The sequence below is a fragment of the Hoplias malabaricus genome, unplaced genomic scaffold (assembly GCF_029633855.1).
Source record: "Hoplias malabaricus isolate fHopMal1 unplaced genomic scaffold, fHopMal1.hap1 scaffold_62, whole genome shotgun sequence".
Classification (NCBI taxonomy): Eukaryota; Metazoa; Chordata; class Actinopteri; order Characiformes; family Erythrinidae; genus Hoplias; species Hoplias malabaricus.
Genome location: NW_027101061.1, coordinates 246,699 through 263,286, shown reverse-complemented (window position 1 = coordinate 263,286; position 16,588 = coordinate 246,699). Strand labels below are relative to the sequence as shown.

General features: G+C 41.5%; 1 protein-coding gene across 1 annotated transcript in view; it reads left to right on the top strand.

Annotated features, from left to right (window-relative positions):
* The first annotated feature begins 1,953 nt into the window (after positions 1-1,953).
* The window catches only part of LOC136684428 (parathyroid hormone 2 receptor-like), a 78,147-nt gene continuing 63,512 nt past the window's right edge, over positions 1,954-16,588 (top strand). Inside the window, exons 1-2 of the mRNA XM_066659184.1 lie at positions 1,954-2,019; positions 12,793-12,892. Coding sequence (XP_066515281.1) covers positions 1,954-2,019; positions 12,793-12,892 — 166 coding nt within the window. The remainder of the gene's footprint in view (positions 2,020-12,792; positions 12,893-16,588) is intronic.

Sequence of the window (16,588 nt, the reverse complement as noted above, 5' to 3'; positions counted from 1 at the left end):
AACACAGTGGCACAGCAAGTGGTGTCTCAGTCACACAGCTCCAGGGTCCTGGAGGTTGTCGGTTCGAGTCCTGCTCCGTGTCTGCGTGGGTTTCCTCCGGGTTTCTCCCATGGTCCAAAAACACACATTGGTAGGTGAATTGGCAACTTGAAAGTGTCCTTCTCGCCCTGTGAAGGACTGGCGCCCCCTCCAGGGTGTGTTCCCACCTTGCACCCAGTGATTCTGGGCAGGCTCTGGACTCACCATGACCCTGAACTTGATAAGCGCTTACAGACAATGAATGAATGAACGAATGAATGAATTTCTTGAAAAGTTCTACTTTTCTTTATTTCTACTTTTCTACCTTTTTCTACCTTCATTTTGTTTTTCTTATACTTCTCTTTCTAATCCTATATCTTCTACTGTTTTTCTTCATCTGTTGCTAGTTCTTTTTCATTTTACACTCTCAGAAAAATAAGACATTATTGTGACTAAAGGTACAAACAGCATAAATGTAGCTTTGACAATATAACCGTGGCAATAAAATCCAGTTGTTTTCCATAAAGAATCATTACATTCCCTTCTCCAGAAAGAGAGTGGGATATCTGTAATCTTTAGTTTTAGAACTGTGTAAAATAAAAGAACATAATAAAAGTCCTGGAGAGAGGCGTATGAAATCAACACAATTTAAAAAAATATACAATTATAACAGAATAAGGGACAATTGTTTCCTTAAGTAAAGGTACTGAAAATGTTCTGTTGAGGTCACCACCACAGTGACAGGTTTTCTGAAAGTGTGTTCTCTACTTTTCCTTTCTCCTTTTTCTTATTTTTCCTCTTCTACTACTTTTTTTTCTAATTCCCTCATTGTGTTCTTCTACTTCTCTTCATTGCCTTTTTCTTCAGATCTTTCACCTTTTTTATCACCCTGTTCTGTACTGACACTGTGTTGTTTTGGCCTTGTGTCCTTGTCTGACTTCCTTGTGCCATCTTTAGTCATGCCTCCGCACCTGTGAGCTGGTGTTGGTCATGAGGCCAAGCTTACAGGTGATCCTAATTATGTTTCTCTATTTAAGGCCTATTTTGCTTTTTCTGTGGCTCATTGCATATGTTTCCTTGTGTTGCTTCATTTTCATTGGTTTGTTAACCTTTGTGCTTCATTAACATGATGTGTATTCACACATCTGAGTCCTCGTATGACAGAGTGTCACGACTCATGATCACATTAGAAAGACTGAATCTCCTGATAATGATTTCAGATTTCACACAAATCACTTCAGATATCATAATAATGAATTGGCATCTACAATATTTGAGTTTTCACACTTTGATCTCATTAAAATGAAATTATATACATTCAGATTATAATGAGATCGTCCTGATGAATATTTAAATGCATGCTCTCCTCCTGTAAGTGACTGAGTTTGAGTTTGTGGTGGTACATAGTGTTTCAGCACCACGGAGAGCTCCCTAATTTAAGCATTTTCAACTGTTCTACAGCTTCGGCACTGAGCAGTCGACTGCACAACTCTAAGCTGCTCTGCTTTGATGAGTGGCCAGGTGTGTGTGTGTGTGTGTGTGTGTGGAGTATGGAGACCAGCTCCTCCAAAACGCCCAGTGAAAAAAGGACTTGATTGAGAACAGAGTTCCTCCGCTCCACAGCTCAGTACAGGGGGGTTTAATGGATGGAGCGCGTTGGGGGGAGGTGGGGCGGTTCGTTGTTGTCGCTCGTGCCATTGGACATTTGGCCACGCCTCTGGTTACTACAGCGGGAAACTGAAGGCAGCACGCGCACTGTGGGAACTTCTCGCGGAACCAAGTGCGTGGCGAGTGATGACTCCGTTCCCCTCGCTCCCCCAGGACTGCCTTTTCACGCGCGCTCGGTCACGTTCAACGGGAACCATGTCGTTGTGTTTACGCACGAGCCGCGTCTCGCGGAGACCGGGAGATAGCTGCTAACGCCTCGCGAGCAACATGAGGAGCTGTCCGTGGTGGAAGTTCGCCACGGTCTTTCTGCTCTGGAGGCTGGTGCACGCGCAGGTGAGTCCGGCCACTTCTTGGAGGCTCTCGTGGAGCCGGTGCGTTGGGCGCGTGCGGCGGCGTAAGCGACTGCTTTGATGCAGTTACGCACTGTACGTGAACTGGATTTAGAGTTGTTATGGCTCCACAATTCACGGTCATCCCAGTCATTAGTTTGTGATAGTTACTGGACACAAATGCTTTGAGGATGAATAACACGCATATGGTCAATATACACCCATCAGCCACAAGATTAAAAACACTGGCAGGTCGAATTAAATAACACTCTGGTTACTTTACCCCCTGTTGAGGGGTGGAGGTTATAGCAGACAGCAGGGGAATGGTCAGTTCTTGAAGTGGATGTCAGAAACATCAACTGGCAAGGGACATTATGGGATGGTCATAACATTCCAGTCAGAGCATCACCAAAATCCAGGTCTTATGAAGTGTATGTGGTGGTCAGCACTTTAGTACCTTACAAGTGGACCACAGCCAGCAACATATGAGGAGACTAAAGGGGTCAGTGTGGTCATTCAGCCCCAGGAAGCTGTGCTGGCCTGTGTTTTCTGATCCCTTTCTTTCAGAGGAGCATTAACTCTTTTGTCTCCTTGAATATCACTGAACCTTGGGCACCCTTGACCCTGTCACTGGTCATCCTTCCTTCCACAACTCTTAGCCAGTACTGACCACTGCACCCTGGACACACACCATAAGACCTGAGTTTTGGAAATGTCTTGTCCAAAACATGACCACCACAGTGTAGTTCTGGTCGCAGTGGCTCAGACCCTTACATTGTCCATTACTGATGCTTCCAACATCCACTTCAAGGACTGACTATTCACTTGCTGCTTGTATATCCCACCCCTTTAGACATGGAACACTGTAAACAGATCATGATATTCTCATCACCTGCTAGTGGTTGTAATCTTGTGGCTGATTGGTGTATACAGTATACCAGTGTTTCCCAGCGGCTGACGCTTATAGTGTTGCGGAGTTGTGGATGTATTTATCAGATTTTTTTTAGCCATCCTGCAGCTGAATGACCGCTCCTCTCAGCGTGGGCTACTGCATCTTCACATAATTATTGACCACTGCACTCCTCCTTATATAAGCTATCATTAACCACGCATCCTTTTAAAGTGTATACATATCTGCTGTCTCTGTGTAGACAACCCTTGATTAGCGGGGGATAACACGGTGGGCAGGGGCATTCCACTGTATACTGTTCATAGAGAAGGATGAAATGAAGTGGGAGCAACTGCACATGGGCCTGCACAAGTCAATGTGCCCACGTTGGTGACCACGGGTGTGAACTGGACCCGCCAGCCAGCATCAGGCTGTGGAGGAGTCAGACTGTGGTCTCTGGAGGGACAGAGTTGCATCCAAAACATTTGGTAGTGCATAACTTAACTAGAGACTGCAGTTCTTGCAGAAACTGAGAGTGTTGGTTGCTAAGGTGTTGCTAGGTGTTTACTAATATGTTGCTATGATATAAGCATTGTTTGCTAAGGTTTTGATGCAGTGTACATGTTGGTTCCTCGGGTATTGCTAGTCAGTTGCTATGCTTTAATTGTTGGCTGCTAAGGTGTTGTTATTTGTTTGTTAAGTGGTTGCTAAGGTGTTGCTATGGGAAAGGTGTTGCTTGCTAAGGTTCGTTACTCAGGCATTTCTAGGTGGTTGCTATGGTTTAGTTGTTGGCTGCTAAGGTGTTGCACAGGGGTTGGTTGCTAAGATTTTAATACAGTGTACTTTTTGGTTACTCAGGTGTTGGTAAGTGGTTGCTATTGCTTTAGTTTTTGGCTGCTAAGGTGTTGTTAGTTGGCTGTGAACATGTTGATAAGTGGTTGCTAAGGTGTTGCATAGGGTTTGATTGCTAAGATTTTGATACAGTGTCTGTGTTGGTTACTCAGGTGTTGCTAGGTGGTTGTTAATATGTTGCTATGGTTTAGTTGTTGGCTGCTAAGGTGTTGCTAGTAGGTTGCTAACATGCTGCTATGGTGTAGGTGCTGGTTGCCAAGCTGTTGCTAGGCAGTGGCTGAGTTCAGAGATTGGAAAACTGCTGTGAGGATTTGATGTTTTTCAGCCACAAGTGAATCAGTGAGTTCACCTCCTTGGTTTTAATGCTTAGTCCTGGAACTCTACTTTTCCCAGAGGTATTGGATGGAGCTGCATCAATCCAGGGAACACAGTTCCACTCCCCCCAGGGGGGTTAAGCTTTCTAACCAGTGCTAAGTATTGGACATGGTGACCCCAGGGTTACAATGTGTGGATTGAGAGCACATTCTGCTGGTCAGTGCTTTGAACTGAGATTGTAAAGTGTGAACACATCGGTACTCCACTGTCCTCAGTGGGTGCATTTTAACAGAGCTGCATCCATTGACTAGGTGCTGTGTGCTTTTAGTGAAAATATAAAGACTTCCACAAAGGAGTGTTTATATTACTAACAACAGTAATTTGTCTATTCTTACCATTGCCTTTTTAGATTCATTATTCAATATTTGCAGGTATTATACATTGAATAAGTACGCACCCATCCACTGTTGAGGCTATTTCACAAACTACATTCAAACAGTATATTAATGCATCTGAGGAAAAGCTGCAGAAACTGTGCTGTAAGCTGTAAGTCATACACAAGCACAAAACTGGGTGAGTGTGTGAAATTGTCCACAGGTGTGAGTGAATGTATGAGTGACTGGTTGAGTGTGTGATGTCCTGTGATCTATGGTGTGTTCCAGCTTTGTTCCTAATGATTCCTGATAGTCTATGTACCCACAGCGACACTGAACAGGATGAGGCTGTTTCCAATGTGCTAATTATATTTAGTACACATTGTACAAATCCTGGGAATCCTGTGTCTTTTAGAGAAATACATAAAGAAAACTAGCCTGGTGTAAACGGAGACAGAAGAGGTCAGTAACCTACTGCACAGTGGGGGTTTATCTGTGAGGAAAGTGGTCCGGGCTGAAGTGTGCTAGTGAATAATCAGTGGTTTGCAGTCCTTCGTTGTACTGTTTCGAACTGTGTTTAAGCATGTGGAGATATCTGTGAAGTCAGTGTCCTTTGGTGCATAAGCAGATTTAGTTTGCCTACACATATCCCCATGCATATGAATTATATCCCAAAACAAACAACTATGCACCAACACCTTGTTGGTTTTGCATAAGGTTACATCAGCTCTGCTGAGTAGAGGAGTGTGTGGACGCTTTGGCTGTGCCTTTTTTTACTTCAGCTCCTGGACTCTACATTCAAACTCCAAATGGCCGTCATGCTCAATGCCAATCACCGAAGGGTATAAAGCTGGTTCCCCACACTGGGTTGTAGAGCAGTGGAGAGTGCCAGAGCTCCATTCAACACATTTGGGATATGTTGGGTTGGTGTATGTGATCCCAAACTAATAGGTTGCTCTGGCTGAATACCATCAAAGTCTCACTGAAATGTTCCAACGTATGGCGGCACGGTGGCGCAGCAGGTAGTGTCGCAGTCACACAGCTCCAGGGGCCTGGAGGTTGTGGGTTTGATTCCCGCTCTGGGTGACTGTCTGTGAGGAGTTGGTGTGTTCTCCCTGTGTCTGCGTGGGTTTCCTCCGGGTGCTCTGGTTTCCTCCCACAGTCCAAAAAACACACGTTGGTAGGTGGATTGGCGACTCAAAAGTGTCCGTAGGTGTGAATGTGTGTGTGTGTCTGTGTTGCCCTGTGAAGGACTGGCGCCCCCTCCAGGGTGTATTCCCGCCTTGCGCCCTATGATTCCAGGTAGGCTCTGGACCCACTGTGACCCTGAACTGGATAAGCAGTTACAGATAATGAATGAATGAATGAATGAATGTTCCAACGTCTATTGTAAAGCCTTCCCAGAAAAGTACAAAGAACTGCAGCAAATGAGGAACAACAAGCTGTTGTTGTTATGGACCCCTGCATTTACAGGGCCCTTGGACCCTTATTCTAATTTTCCCAGCACTTCTAAAACCCCTGCTTTAAGAGCTGAAGTCTAGAACCGTGGACATGTTTGTATTGACAGCGTAAGGTCTCATCCCACACAGTGTCACGTCTCTAGACTCAGGGACTCTGATGAGAGGCTTCATGGCATTAATTAGAAACATATCACTGTCATTTGTGAATGAATAATTCAGCTGCAAAATGAGGGAAAAATCTATTTATGCAAAAATGCTTAACTGTAGCAGAACAGATTTCCACAGGCTGAAATATAATGGTTATAATAGCCTCTCTGACAGCATGATGCTTGTTTTCTCAGTCAAGCATTACATGCGCTCATTCAGACTTCTGGACCTGAATCAGAACACAACACACATGGTGATACACCAAAAAATATTTGACATTTAATATTGTGTCGAACATATTTTATTAGAAAATCATATATTCATAACATTTACACATTTAATGTCTTTGTTTAAGGATTGTTTTAAGGCTGATTTGTCATGCTGGGTTGCCAGAGATTCATTTGAACACCCACTAATATAAATAAGATTCTATGAATGCCAATTATATTTAGTACACATCGTACAAATCCTGAGGGGAAAAAAATCTGTGACAAATGAATTGAACTGACCTTGAATCCAGGTTGTTCATTTTATTGTGTTTTGTTTCAAGAAGTAATGGCTCAAGCCAAGCATTTGAAAGCTCCATACACAGTGTATTCACAGTGTGTATATAAAACAAATTCTAATTCCTACAGACAGAGCCATGGTGAGTCAAATGAATAAAATCGTTCAACAGCTTCTGAGCCAATGGTTGTCCTCATGAGCAGAACAGGGTTTTTTTTATTAACCATTGACCACTTTGAAGATAACTAGTGGCTGAAGAAATGTAGAGTGTTTGTCTAGCTTGTGCAGCAGGATCATTAGACAGTTGCTACAGAGTGATGGTATTCCAGGTAGTTGCTAGGGTTTAGCAATTGCATATTTATACAAGTTGCTATAATATACAAGTTGCTGGTGATTGCTTGGGGCAATTAAGGTGAAATAAGTTTGCTATACTTCTATTTCCTGGGCTAGAGAGCTAGCTCCAGGGTAATACCCACCTTCATACCCAGTTGTTCCTCTACAGTGAGCCACACTGAAGGCAGCTGAAGTACCAGAGCTTATTGTCTGTTCCATATGTTCAGAGCTGCCAAAAAGTAAAATGACAAGTGTAAAGTAGGTGAGGCAAGCTGTGTATTTAGCAGAACTAGCATTCCATAGAGAGTCTAAACTCTGAAACAATCTGTTATGTAAAATATTGTTAGTGTACACATCCCCAGTGCCCCCCAGCATAAATTAGCTCTATGAGTTATCTCCATTATATTGTATTATCTCCCAACAGTCTCAATAACATGAAAGTAAAATAATGAACGGGCTGTTCTTTATGCTCACAGATCTGTGCACATCTTTGTTAACGTGTCCTGGTTTCATTTGAGTGCTCTACTTCTTGTTGTTTTGTTTTAAAGAACGTACAGATCAATCACTCAACAAAGGAAAAAAGGACAGCGTGAGAGTATGCTTTATGATGAGTTTGAAAAAGAGAAAGAGAGGGAAAGTGTGATACAGACTGAAGCAGGTGAGTACTAGCTCTTTCAAACATGACTCATCAGTCAGATTGTGAGTGTGTGGTCTTTCCTTGGGCCATTTTAAAGTAAGAAATCTGATCAAAACAAGAGAGAATAACACTGGTGTTTCATTGAGCTTCAGTTAGATTCGTATCACTCCAGGGTAAAGTGGTAATAATGCTTTAACTCAGCACATAACAGTAGATGAGATGTAAACAAAGCCATTTAGAGCAGTTAAATTGTTGAGAAATGGAACCAAACATCTCTGGGTTTAAAGGAAACAAGCGTCATTTTGTTTACTCTTCACAAGCACCAAAGGAACTCCACTTTCCTTCTGAACATTATATGAAATATGGTTAGAAATAAAACAATTTTCATTCTTTCATTGTCTGTAAGCGCTTATCAAGTTCAGGGTCGCGGTGAGTCCGGAGCCTACCCGAAATCACTGGGCACAAGATGGGTAACAGTAACACTACCTGCTGCACCACCATGCCGCTCTAATAAATAATTCATTCATTCATTCATTCATTCATTATCTGTAACCCTTATCCAGTTCAGTGTCGCGGTGGGTCCAGAGTCTACCTGGAATCATTGGGCGCAAGGCAGGAATACACCCTGGAGGGGGCGCCAGTCCTTCACAGGGCGACACAGACACACTCACTCACACCTACGGACACTTTTGAGTCGCCAATCCACCTACCAACATGTGTTTTTGGACTGTGGGAGGAAACTGGAGCACCCGGAGGAAACCCTCGCAGACACGGGGAGAACACACCAACTCCTCACAGACAGTCACCCGGAGCGGAAATCGAACCCACAATCTCCAGGACCCTGGAGCTGTGTGACTGCGACACTACCTGCTGCACCACCGTGCCGCCCTCCAATACAAAATAAATATGCAAAAGAATAAATATTAAAAGAATTAGCCCTTCATCCCTCTCTACCATATCATGTCTTTAAAGCCTTATTGCTGAACTTCTGTAAAACAATGTCTCAAGCATCAGACGCCACGTCGGGGACCATTTTAAGGAACACTTTTCTGTGAGGAGCTTTCCGTGGGTTTAGACGTCTGGTTCCTGTCACCACCACATTGTACAATCCAATGAAAAAAAGTTGATCCACTGTTATGACTGAGGTTCTAGTGAGTTGTGAAAGCCTTCAGACTTCAGTTTCAAGCAGTGTCAGCTCTCTGGAGGTCTCTCTAAATAAAGGAAGCCTTACCTCAATACCTCACAGCTGTGACAATCTGTAATAATACACTGGGGAGTTTGGAGCACATCTGTTCGAGGAACATTTGGTAAGGCTCTCCAGATACATTCGCAGAGTGAGATTCACTTTTCCAGCACTGTCCTGAAATCAAGGGGGAAGGATAAGTGTTGGGGGGTGGTATCCTAACCTTCTTCAAAGTTACACAGTGCTGCAGTGCTGAGTGGCAACAACAGAGGCTCTGTTCTCCTTATTACAGCTCACACTGGTTTAGAAACTGTCATTTTAAGAAGAAACTACTGGTGATTTTTATTATTATTGTTTACTCCCTGGCAGTTTGGATTAAATGTTTAAACGAATGAATTCACCCTGTGTGAATGTGATGTGTATTCTCACGAGTGGGAAACACGTGAAGATCCAGAAGCTTGTAGCGTAACTGAAGTGGCTGTTTTTTTTTTTTTCATCTCCATTAGCGCTGAGAGTAAGGCCTTTGTGAGAAACACCATAGGGTTTTTATAATAGGCTCCTCTCGTGACCCTGGTTCGTGTTTTCTCCATGTGGAGAAGTACGGAATTCCTGAGTCTTAAAGGTTGCCTGTTCCAGCATTTCACAAATGGTTATCTCTGCACTCACTGCATAGGAAAGGATGTAAATGTGCTCTGAGGGGTCAAACTTTAGTAGAAATAATAGGGGTGAGATAGGATGCTGACATTTACTCTTCACTACACAGAACTGCTCCGTCAAATCAGAGGGAAGCGATGATGCAGAGCTTCGGCACGGAGTGAAACATGTTCGCTGGAATTACTTGTCAATGGAAATAGTTTGCCCTCCGAGGAAATGAAAAGAGTGTACTTGTAGAAATAGTAAACTAAAGTGGCATGGCAGCAGAGGACATAGTCCTGCAGCATATCCGCATTAGGAATTCCACATCTAAGCTGGATTTCATTATCATGGAAAAGAAAGGGATTTTACAAAACTGCTGCTTTAGCACCCTGTGGTGAAGAAGACAGACCCAAACCATTGTGTATTGTTCCTCTGATCTACGGAGAAAATTCAGGCTGCTAAACATGAGTAAGCGAATGTGTGAGTTACCAAGTCACATACTGTTCTTGCAAGAACGATGGCAGAGTTTCTTAGGGAAATGCTTTACAACTTTAAAAAAACAAACTTTCTGTAATATTTCAACAAACTATCTGCATTCGAATTTCCCCAGTGTTGCATATTATACTTGGGAGTATGTGCAGCAATACAGACTTTTGAATAGTGTGTATAGAGCAACAGTGGGGGATGTGGTTAAGGTTAAACTTTGCCTAATGGCGCTTTTCCACTGGTCCTTCAATTCAACTCTACTGGATTCTACTCTGCCTTTTTCTTTCTCCATCAGGTAAATTTGGTGCTGGTCCTGGAACTGGGTTCTTTATTTAGTCCCTGTTCTCTTGTGGTTTTGAGTGAGATGAGTAGGGACTAAACTGTGATTGGTGGACCTTGCAGAGCTCTGATTGTCCAGAGAGAGACATCACTCTACGCCACACAATGCAGACGTCCAGCACTAACTCTCTATTCACTAAATCTCCAGCTACAGCAGAGATCGCATTTGTTTTTATCCGACTCACAACAGCAGCTCATAAAATTACATTGCTGTCTTTTGAAGAGGTTCAAACCAACGAAAGAAAGCACCGAGAGCTGGCCTCTGCAACAAGGAAGGAATAAACTCTACTGATCTGTCTGAACTGATGACCGATCTGTGTTCAGTCCCAAACCACAACAGTAAAAACACACTAAAACATGACAATTAAACAACGTTTAATGTAACCGTCTTCGTGAGTGTGGTTTCCAAAGCCCACTGTTCCCCTTAGAGACAGGGGTTTGTAAAGACACTAGATACATGGTACTGAAAAATAAACCAGAAACCAGGGACCAAACTAAGATAGAGTCCATTAGAGTAGGTACATTCAGTGAAAAAATGCCATTTGGTGCCAAGTAGTAAATGGACATGAAATTAGGTTTGGTATAATGTGGTTTAAAGCTGGAGTATATTTTAAGTTAAACAACTTAAATGCAAAAGGAGCAGCTCAGATATTTATAATATTTCTACATAATGATTAGATATGTTTCACAGTTTTTTTACCATATATGACAGTGAAGTAATGCTCTGATTTGTTATTATTTTGTAACTCCCACATTCCTTGCTCCCTTCCACTGGTGGCGCTATTTAAATAAATCAGAATCACAGAAACAGTGCTGTAAACTGTTATTGAAGAATATTAGGTGACAACCCTTCAGCTTCTGAGTTAGTTTTAGAGTTAGTTAGAGTTAGAGTCATGCTTATGCTTACAGTTATGCTTTTGGGTAAAGGCCAGGGTTAGGTTTATAGTCAGGTATTTTTAAGACTGAACCAGGATCAGTAATGTACATGTACTTCTACCCAAGGTATATTTTATACATTGTACAAATCCTGAGAGATGCCTTTTATTCAGATATGTATGACTCCATGGTGAGACTGGGAATAGTGCTTTGTAACACAGCTAAGGTTGTTGTAAAGAACAGTACAATTGTTTTTTGCAACTTTTAATGTGTCTCCATCACGTCCCCATGGTTGCATTTTTCTCTCCACCTTACTGACTCCCACATATGGAAAACATATATGTTTTTTTTTGTATCCCCATAAAAAACATATATGGACTGATCTCTCAATGATGGGTTTTAACTTTCAGTATAAAAGAGCCTCAGTAGAGCTGCATAGATGACTGAACACTGCCATGACCCTGCGAGGTCCTGGTAAAGAAACCCAGCACTGGGACCTGGGGAACTTCTTTAGAAAGACTTTTTGAAAGAATAAGCTGTAATTATATTCTTCAGGTTACTGAATGTACAGGGAGTTTTGAGGTTGGAGAGACAGTGCACCCTCTCACTCTTACTCTCCCTCTCTCTCCCTCTCTCTCTCTCTTGCTTTTTAAATCTGACAGATCAGGTTCCCTTTGCAGGAGGAACCATCATTACCTCTCCTCCGGTAGCCACGGCAACACACAACTTTGATTTTACAGTTCATGGTTGGATAAGCAAAGTTAACTAGCCCTGCATCACCTTCATCTACTTTCAGAGCTCACCACTTTGCCAGAAAAAATGATTCCTGCAGTTCCATTTCCATCTCTGGTCCCAGTCAGATTGGTACTGACTTACTTTACAGACCCTTACGTTCTAGGTATCAGATAGTTAAGCAAGGGATGTAAATCCTATGAAGTCTAGATAATTGTTTTAGCTGCAAATTTAAATCAAGTCTAAAGATAAACAGTTCCAGACTACAACACTGTCATTTATACAGTTTGCTTCATCAGAGTTTATAGGTGTTTAACATTGACTAAGGCGCCATTCAACATCCACTGATGGCGCCATTGTACAACATTCTCTGAAACAGGCTGTAATGTACCCAAAGAAGAGATTAAAAAGAAGAGCTAGTTTTCTGTTAGCAAGAGTGTTACACAAATACAACACAGCCTTTCAAAACTGTTTGGAATGTTTAGGTTTATGGTTAGAGTTAGGGGGATTTAGGATAGGTTTAGGGGACAGGATTAGGTTTAGGGTTAATTTCAGGTTTTAAGGCTGTGTTTTTCTTTCTGGGTTCCCATACATTCACTTTTAATTTGTAAACAATTTACAAACCTGGGAATGGTCTTTTAGTTAAATAATTAGGATTTCACCATGAGACCCGGCTCTTAATTTACAATGATGTTAAGTTCTCATAAGAGTAGTTCAAGGTCATCATACTGGGTGACAGTACCCCAGCTAGAGGGGTCTAACCTCTCCACACCACACATTGTGCTGTGGAGTCATGGAAATCTAGAATGAAGTTCTATTTGTCATTGGGAGGTGATGAAGGTGCATACAGCCTTCCAAGAAACGTAGAGGCTGATACGGCAGCAAAGAGGAGACAAACTCTTGATAAACACCTTGCATTCAGTGGCTGCAATCATGACAATGATATGGGCTAGTGTTTTGAGAATGAGTGTATAAATCTGTTGTTGTTTATTTTTATTTTTTATTTTTTTGCAGGTAGATTCAGATGGAGAGATCACAGCGGAAGAGCAGGTGCAGCTGCTGCTTGATGCCAGACTGCAGTGCCTCCAGACGGTCAGCAGCCCTGACCTCACAGGTAAAATTACACCCACAATCTTCTCAAACAGCTTTTCTTTCCGCCTTCACTGACCTTCTGCACCCTGCACTCTCAGAGGTAAAGTCGTTCTAGAGTAGTGCTAAAGATGAAAACTCGTTCAGATAAGAAGGGTATAGCTAACCATTCCCCATGAATGTCCTTTAATATAATTAATACATTAATAATATAATTTTTTATGTAGTTACATCTTCATGCATATCATTATAGAAAATTAGAGCGTTTAAGCAGGGAGCCGGGAAGTGGTACTTAGCTGATAACAAACAATTAATTCCCTTAATGAGATACTGAAATATTTACTTTTGTCCACCCAACACATCCATGTGCCCCACATATGGATGCCCTCAATGGTCAGTAATGAGACTAGGATGAGACACACATAGGGCCTAATAGTGTATGTCCAACCCACCTGAAAATGCATTGTCTAACACAACTTTAACACAACCCACTATGAGTCCACGTAGACCCATACAGAGAGACCTACTGTGCTGCCCATTTTTCTTAAATAAGAATTCCACATGTGTCCCACTAATAACTCATGTACCAAGCCAAGAGGCAAGACAAAGCAAGGCACATTTATTTATAGAGCACCTTTCATACACAATGGCATTTCAAAGCGCTTTACAGAAACAGAAACTGTGAGGGGGAAGTACATAAATATATAAAGAGTAAAAATAATGAAACAAATAATAATAATAATCAACACGAAATTCTACTAAATTATACATGCTCCAGTTCTAATAAGGAAACATAAAAGTGGCACACAGCAGATACTCAAACACTTAAGGTGTGGCATGAAGTAAGTCTAAAGGAACCGGCAAATGGATTTAAAAAATAGTTAAAACTATTAACCTTCATATAGCGTCCACTGGAAGATGCCTTTACATTATGATGGGACAGGAGGGGCATCTATGCCCAGAAAGTCAACAGAACAAAAAATATGTGCTGTGGATCCTTGTACTCTTATGGCACAGGAAAATTATTCTTTTGTTTTTTGAAACACTGGTATTGGGCGATCAAATTAAACCTTGTGTTTTAGGGAAAGAAAATAAATTTATAATGCATGTCTATATAAGGAACATGCAATGACTTTTCATGCCTGTTTGAGAATGGGAGTAGATAAATAGAGCCTCATTTTTCATCTAGCACAGGAGCCTGTGGCCATCATGAATCCACTTAGATGAACTGGAGCTTGATGTTTATACATGACATGCTTCTTTTCCAGTGGTTATTAAAATAAATTAAAAACAAAAACATGATTGGTATCCCAACGGCAAAAAGCACAAAAAATGTTAGAGCCAGGATAACACTTATCATTTGAGATGGTATTAACAAAATGCTGATTCTGTAAAACAGAACTGACCTCTGGTGGAGTAAAGATTTAGAGCACATCTCATAGTTCTTCAATATGGGAATGTATAATGTTAGAAGCTAAGTTTTTTTGCCATAAAGCAAAATTTAGGCGTGAAAACTTGGTTTCACCTTCAGCCGAAATCTAAGATACCAAAAAGGTGTTTGTGGCATAGTGCCATAGAAGAACCACATGTGCCTCCTCACAAACTTTTCAGCAAATGGTTCTTCAATTGAAAGTGTATTCTTCTCTAAGAAATCATTTCTGGCGCCCCTCGCTTTGGACAAATACTGATTCTTTCACCCTACCTTAGATTTTGTGGTACATGCGTCAGACAGACCTTGGAAAAAATAAGAAAAAATACAGCCCCCCCTCGCTCCCCGCAAAAAAAAAAAAAAAATTTTGGCTGATTCACAATGAACTGAACACAGTGACATCATTCAGTAATGGATTGACATAAAAGCCACAAAATGAATGTAGCCTCCTCTGTCCATGTCCCACTTTAACACTCAACCAGATTTTTTCTTCATTATTTTGACACATCTGTGCTCAGATTGCAGGTTTAAACTGCTATCTGTTTTTATCGATTGCAGAAAAGAAACTAGTGGCATGAAATTAAATCATTAGCAGGTCCGTAATATTGTCATCTAAAATGCTTTAATTTCGTTCTGGTTTCTGTGTCTTTGTATCTACATCCTGAAGCATTAGAGATGTCTGAAATACAAACATCAGTTTTACAGAAATAGAAAACTGGAAACAAAGGCATATGTTAGACCCCTCTTTTAATTAGTGACGCCAGCTACTTTGTGAATGCCAGTATTGTGCACCATAGCTGCAAGTGAGTCTAAGGTCACCTTCCTCAATGCCAAATGACCACTAGGAATAACCACATTCCCCAGCGTTGGCTGTGGAGCAGTGGAGCTGTTTTTCTTGGTGTGTTGCCCCCCTACCCCATAACACTGGGGGCTTTTTGGACTTCTACACAAGGCTTGGTATTGCACACAAAGACCTGAGACTCCAGTGAGTGAAGGTATTAAAACATAAATCTCATAGAGGTCTCATAAAAACAGAGTTCCACAGAGTTGAAGGTCACTTAAATATGATGCATTTACAGTGTGTAATATGCCTTTATAAAGACAAAGACAAAGAGAGTGGGTCAATCCAAGGTCAAACCAGGTCTCACAAACAGCATGTTTTTTAGGTGGGAAGTAGCACTCATCCCAATTTAAATGTTCCAAATGCAGCAGCACTCTCGGGTCAGAACCCTGCTGAAGCTCGAATGGACATCTACTCGTGTCCAGAATAACAAGAACAACTATAGCAGAGACATTTATATGACTCATGACATGCGCTTTTGTGTTCGAAAAGTTCTTCTGGAAGTTTGACCTTAAATAATTTATCACAGCTCACCGTCTGATGAATGGTGACTACGTTTCTGCTTATTAACTTTGTGAGTGACCATATATTGTATCATGAATGTTTTATGGATGGCGTATAATAATAGAACAAGTGCAATTTCCTGCCTTGTTCAGTGGACACCATATGTGACACTTGTTTGGCGTTTTTGTGTGTTCCTTGGATTTGGAAATGATACAATATGACCACATCTGTGAGTAGAGCATCAGCTCTTACCACATGCTATTACCACATGTCGCTCACGTAGTCTCCTATGTCCATTTTATTGGTTAGCTAAGCCCTATTTCCTTGGACTTGACATGAATGAGGAACTATGATTCTAAACTGAAAAAAAAACAGCAGGTAAGCGGTGTACAGTTAACAGTGCTTTTGCACAGTCCATTTCAAGGGAGAAAATGAATGGGCTTTTGACTGCCCTTTAGTTTCTTGGTCAGTTGTGTGTTGTTACGTCATTAGAGAGCTTAAAATAGACTCTTGACATGCTTTCTATGGTCTATTAACATGAGGATGTAAGAAAGGTCAGGGCAATAAGGTCACATGTTATGTGTGTAAAAAGAAAAAAAGAAAACGATAAAGATTCCCTTCCTGCAGAATAGTTGTCCAGTGGAAGAGGTCCTTGGGTGCAATTAAGGCATATCAGGCAGTTGCTTGGCAGAAGAAATGGTTGCTATGATATTTCATGTGGTTGCTAAGATTTCCTATTTGGTGGCTAAAATATTGCTATGTGGACGCTAAGATAGTTTTCCAGGTGGTTGTTGGTAGTTGCTATGGTTTTTCAGGTGGTTCTAAGATACTGCTATATGAGTTCTTAGGTGTTCCTGGGTAACAGCTATAGTGTCCCAGGTGGTTACTATGGTAGTGTCTATGCTATTTCAGAAGTTTGTTAAGATTTTCCTTGTGGTTGCTAAAAT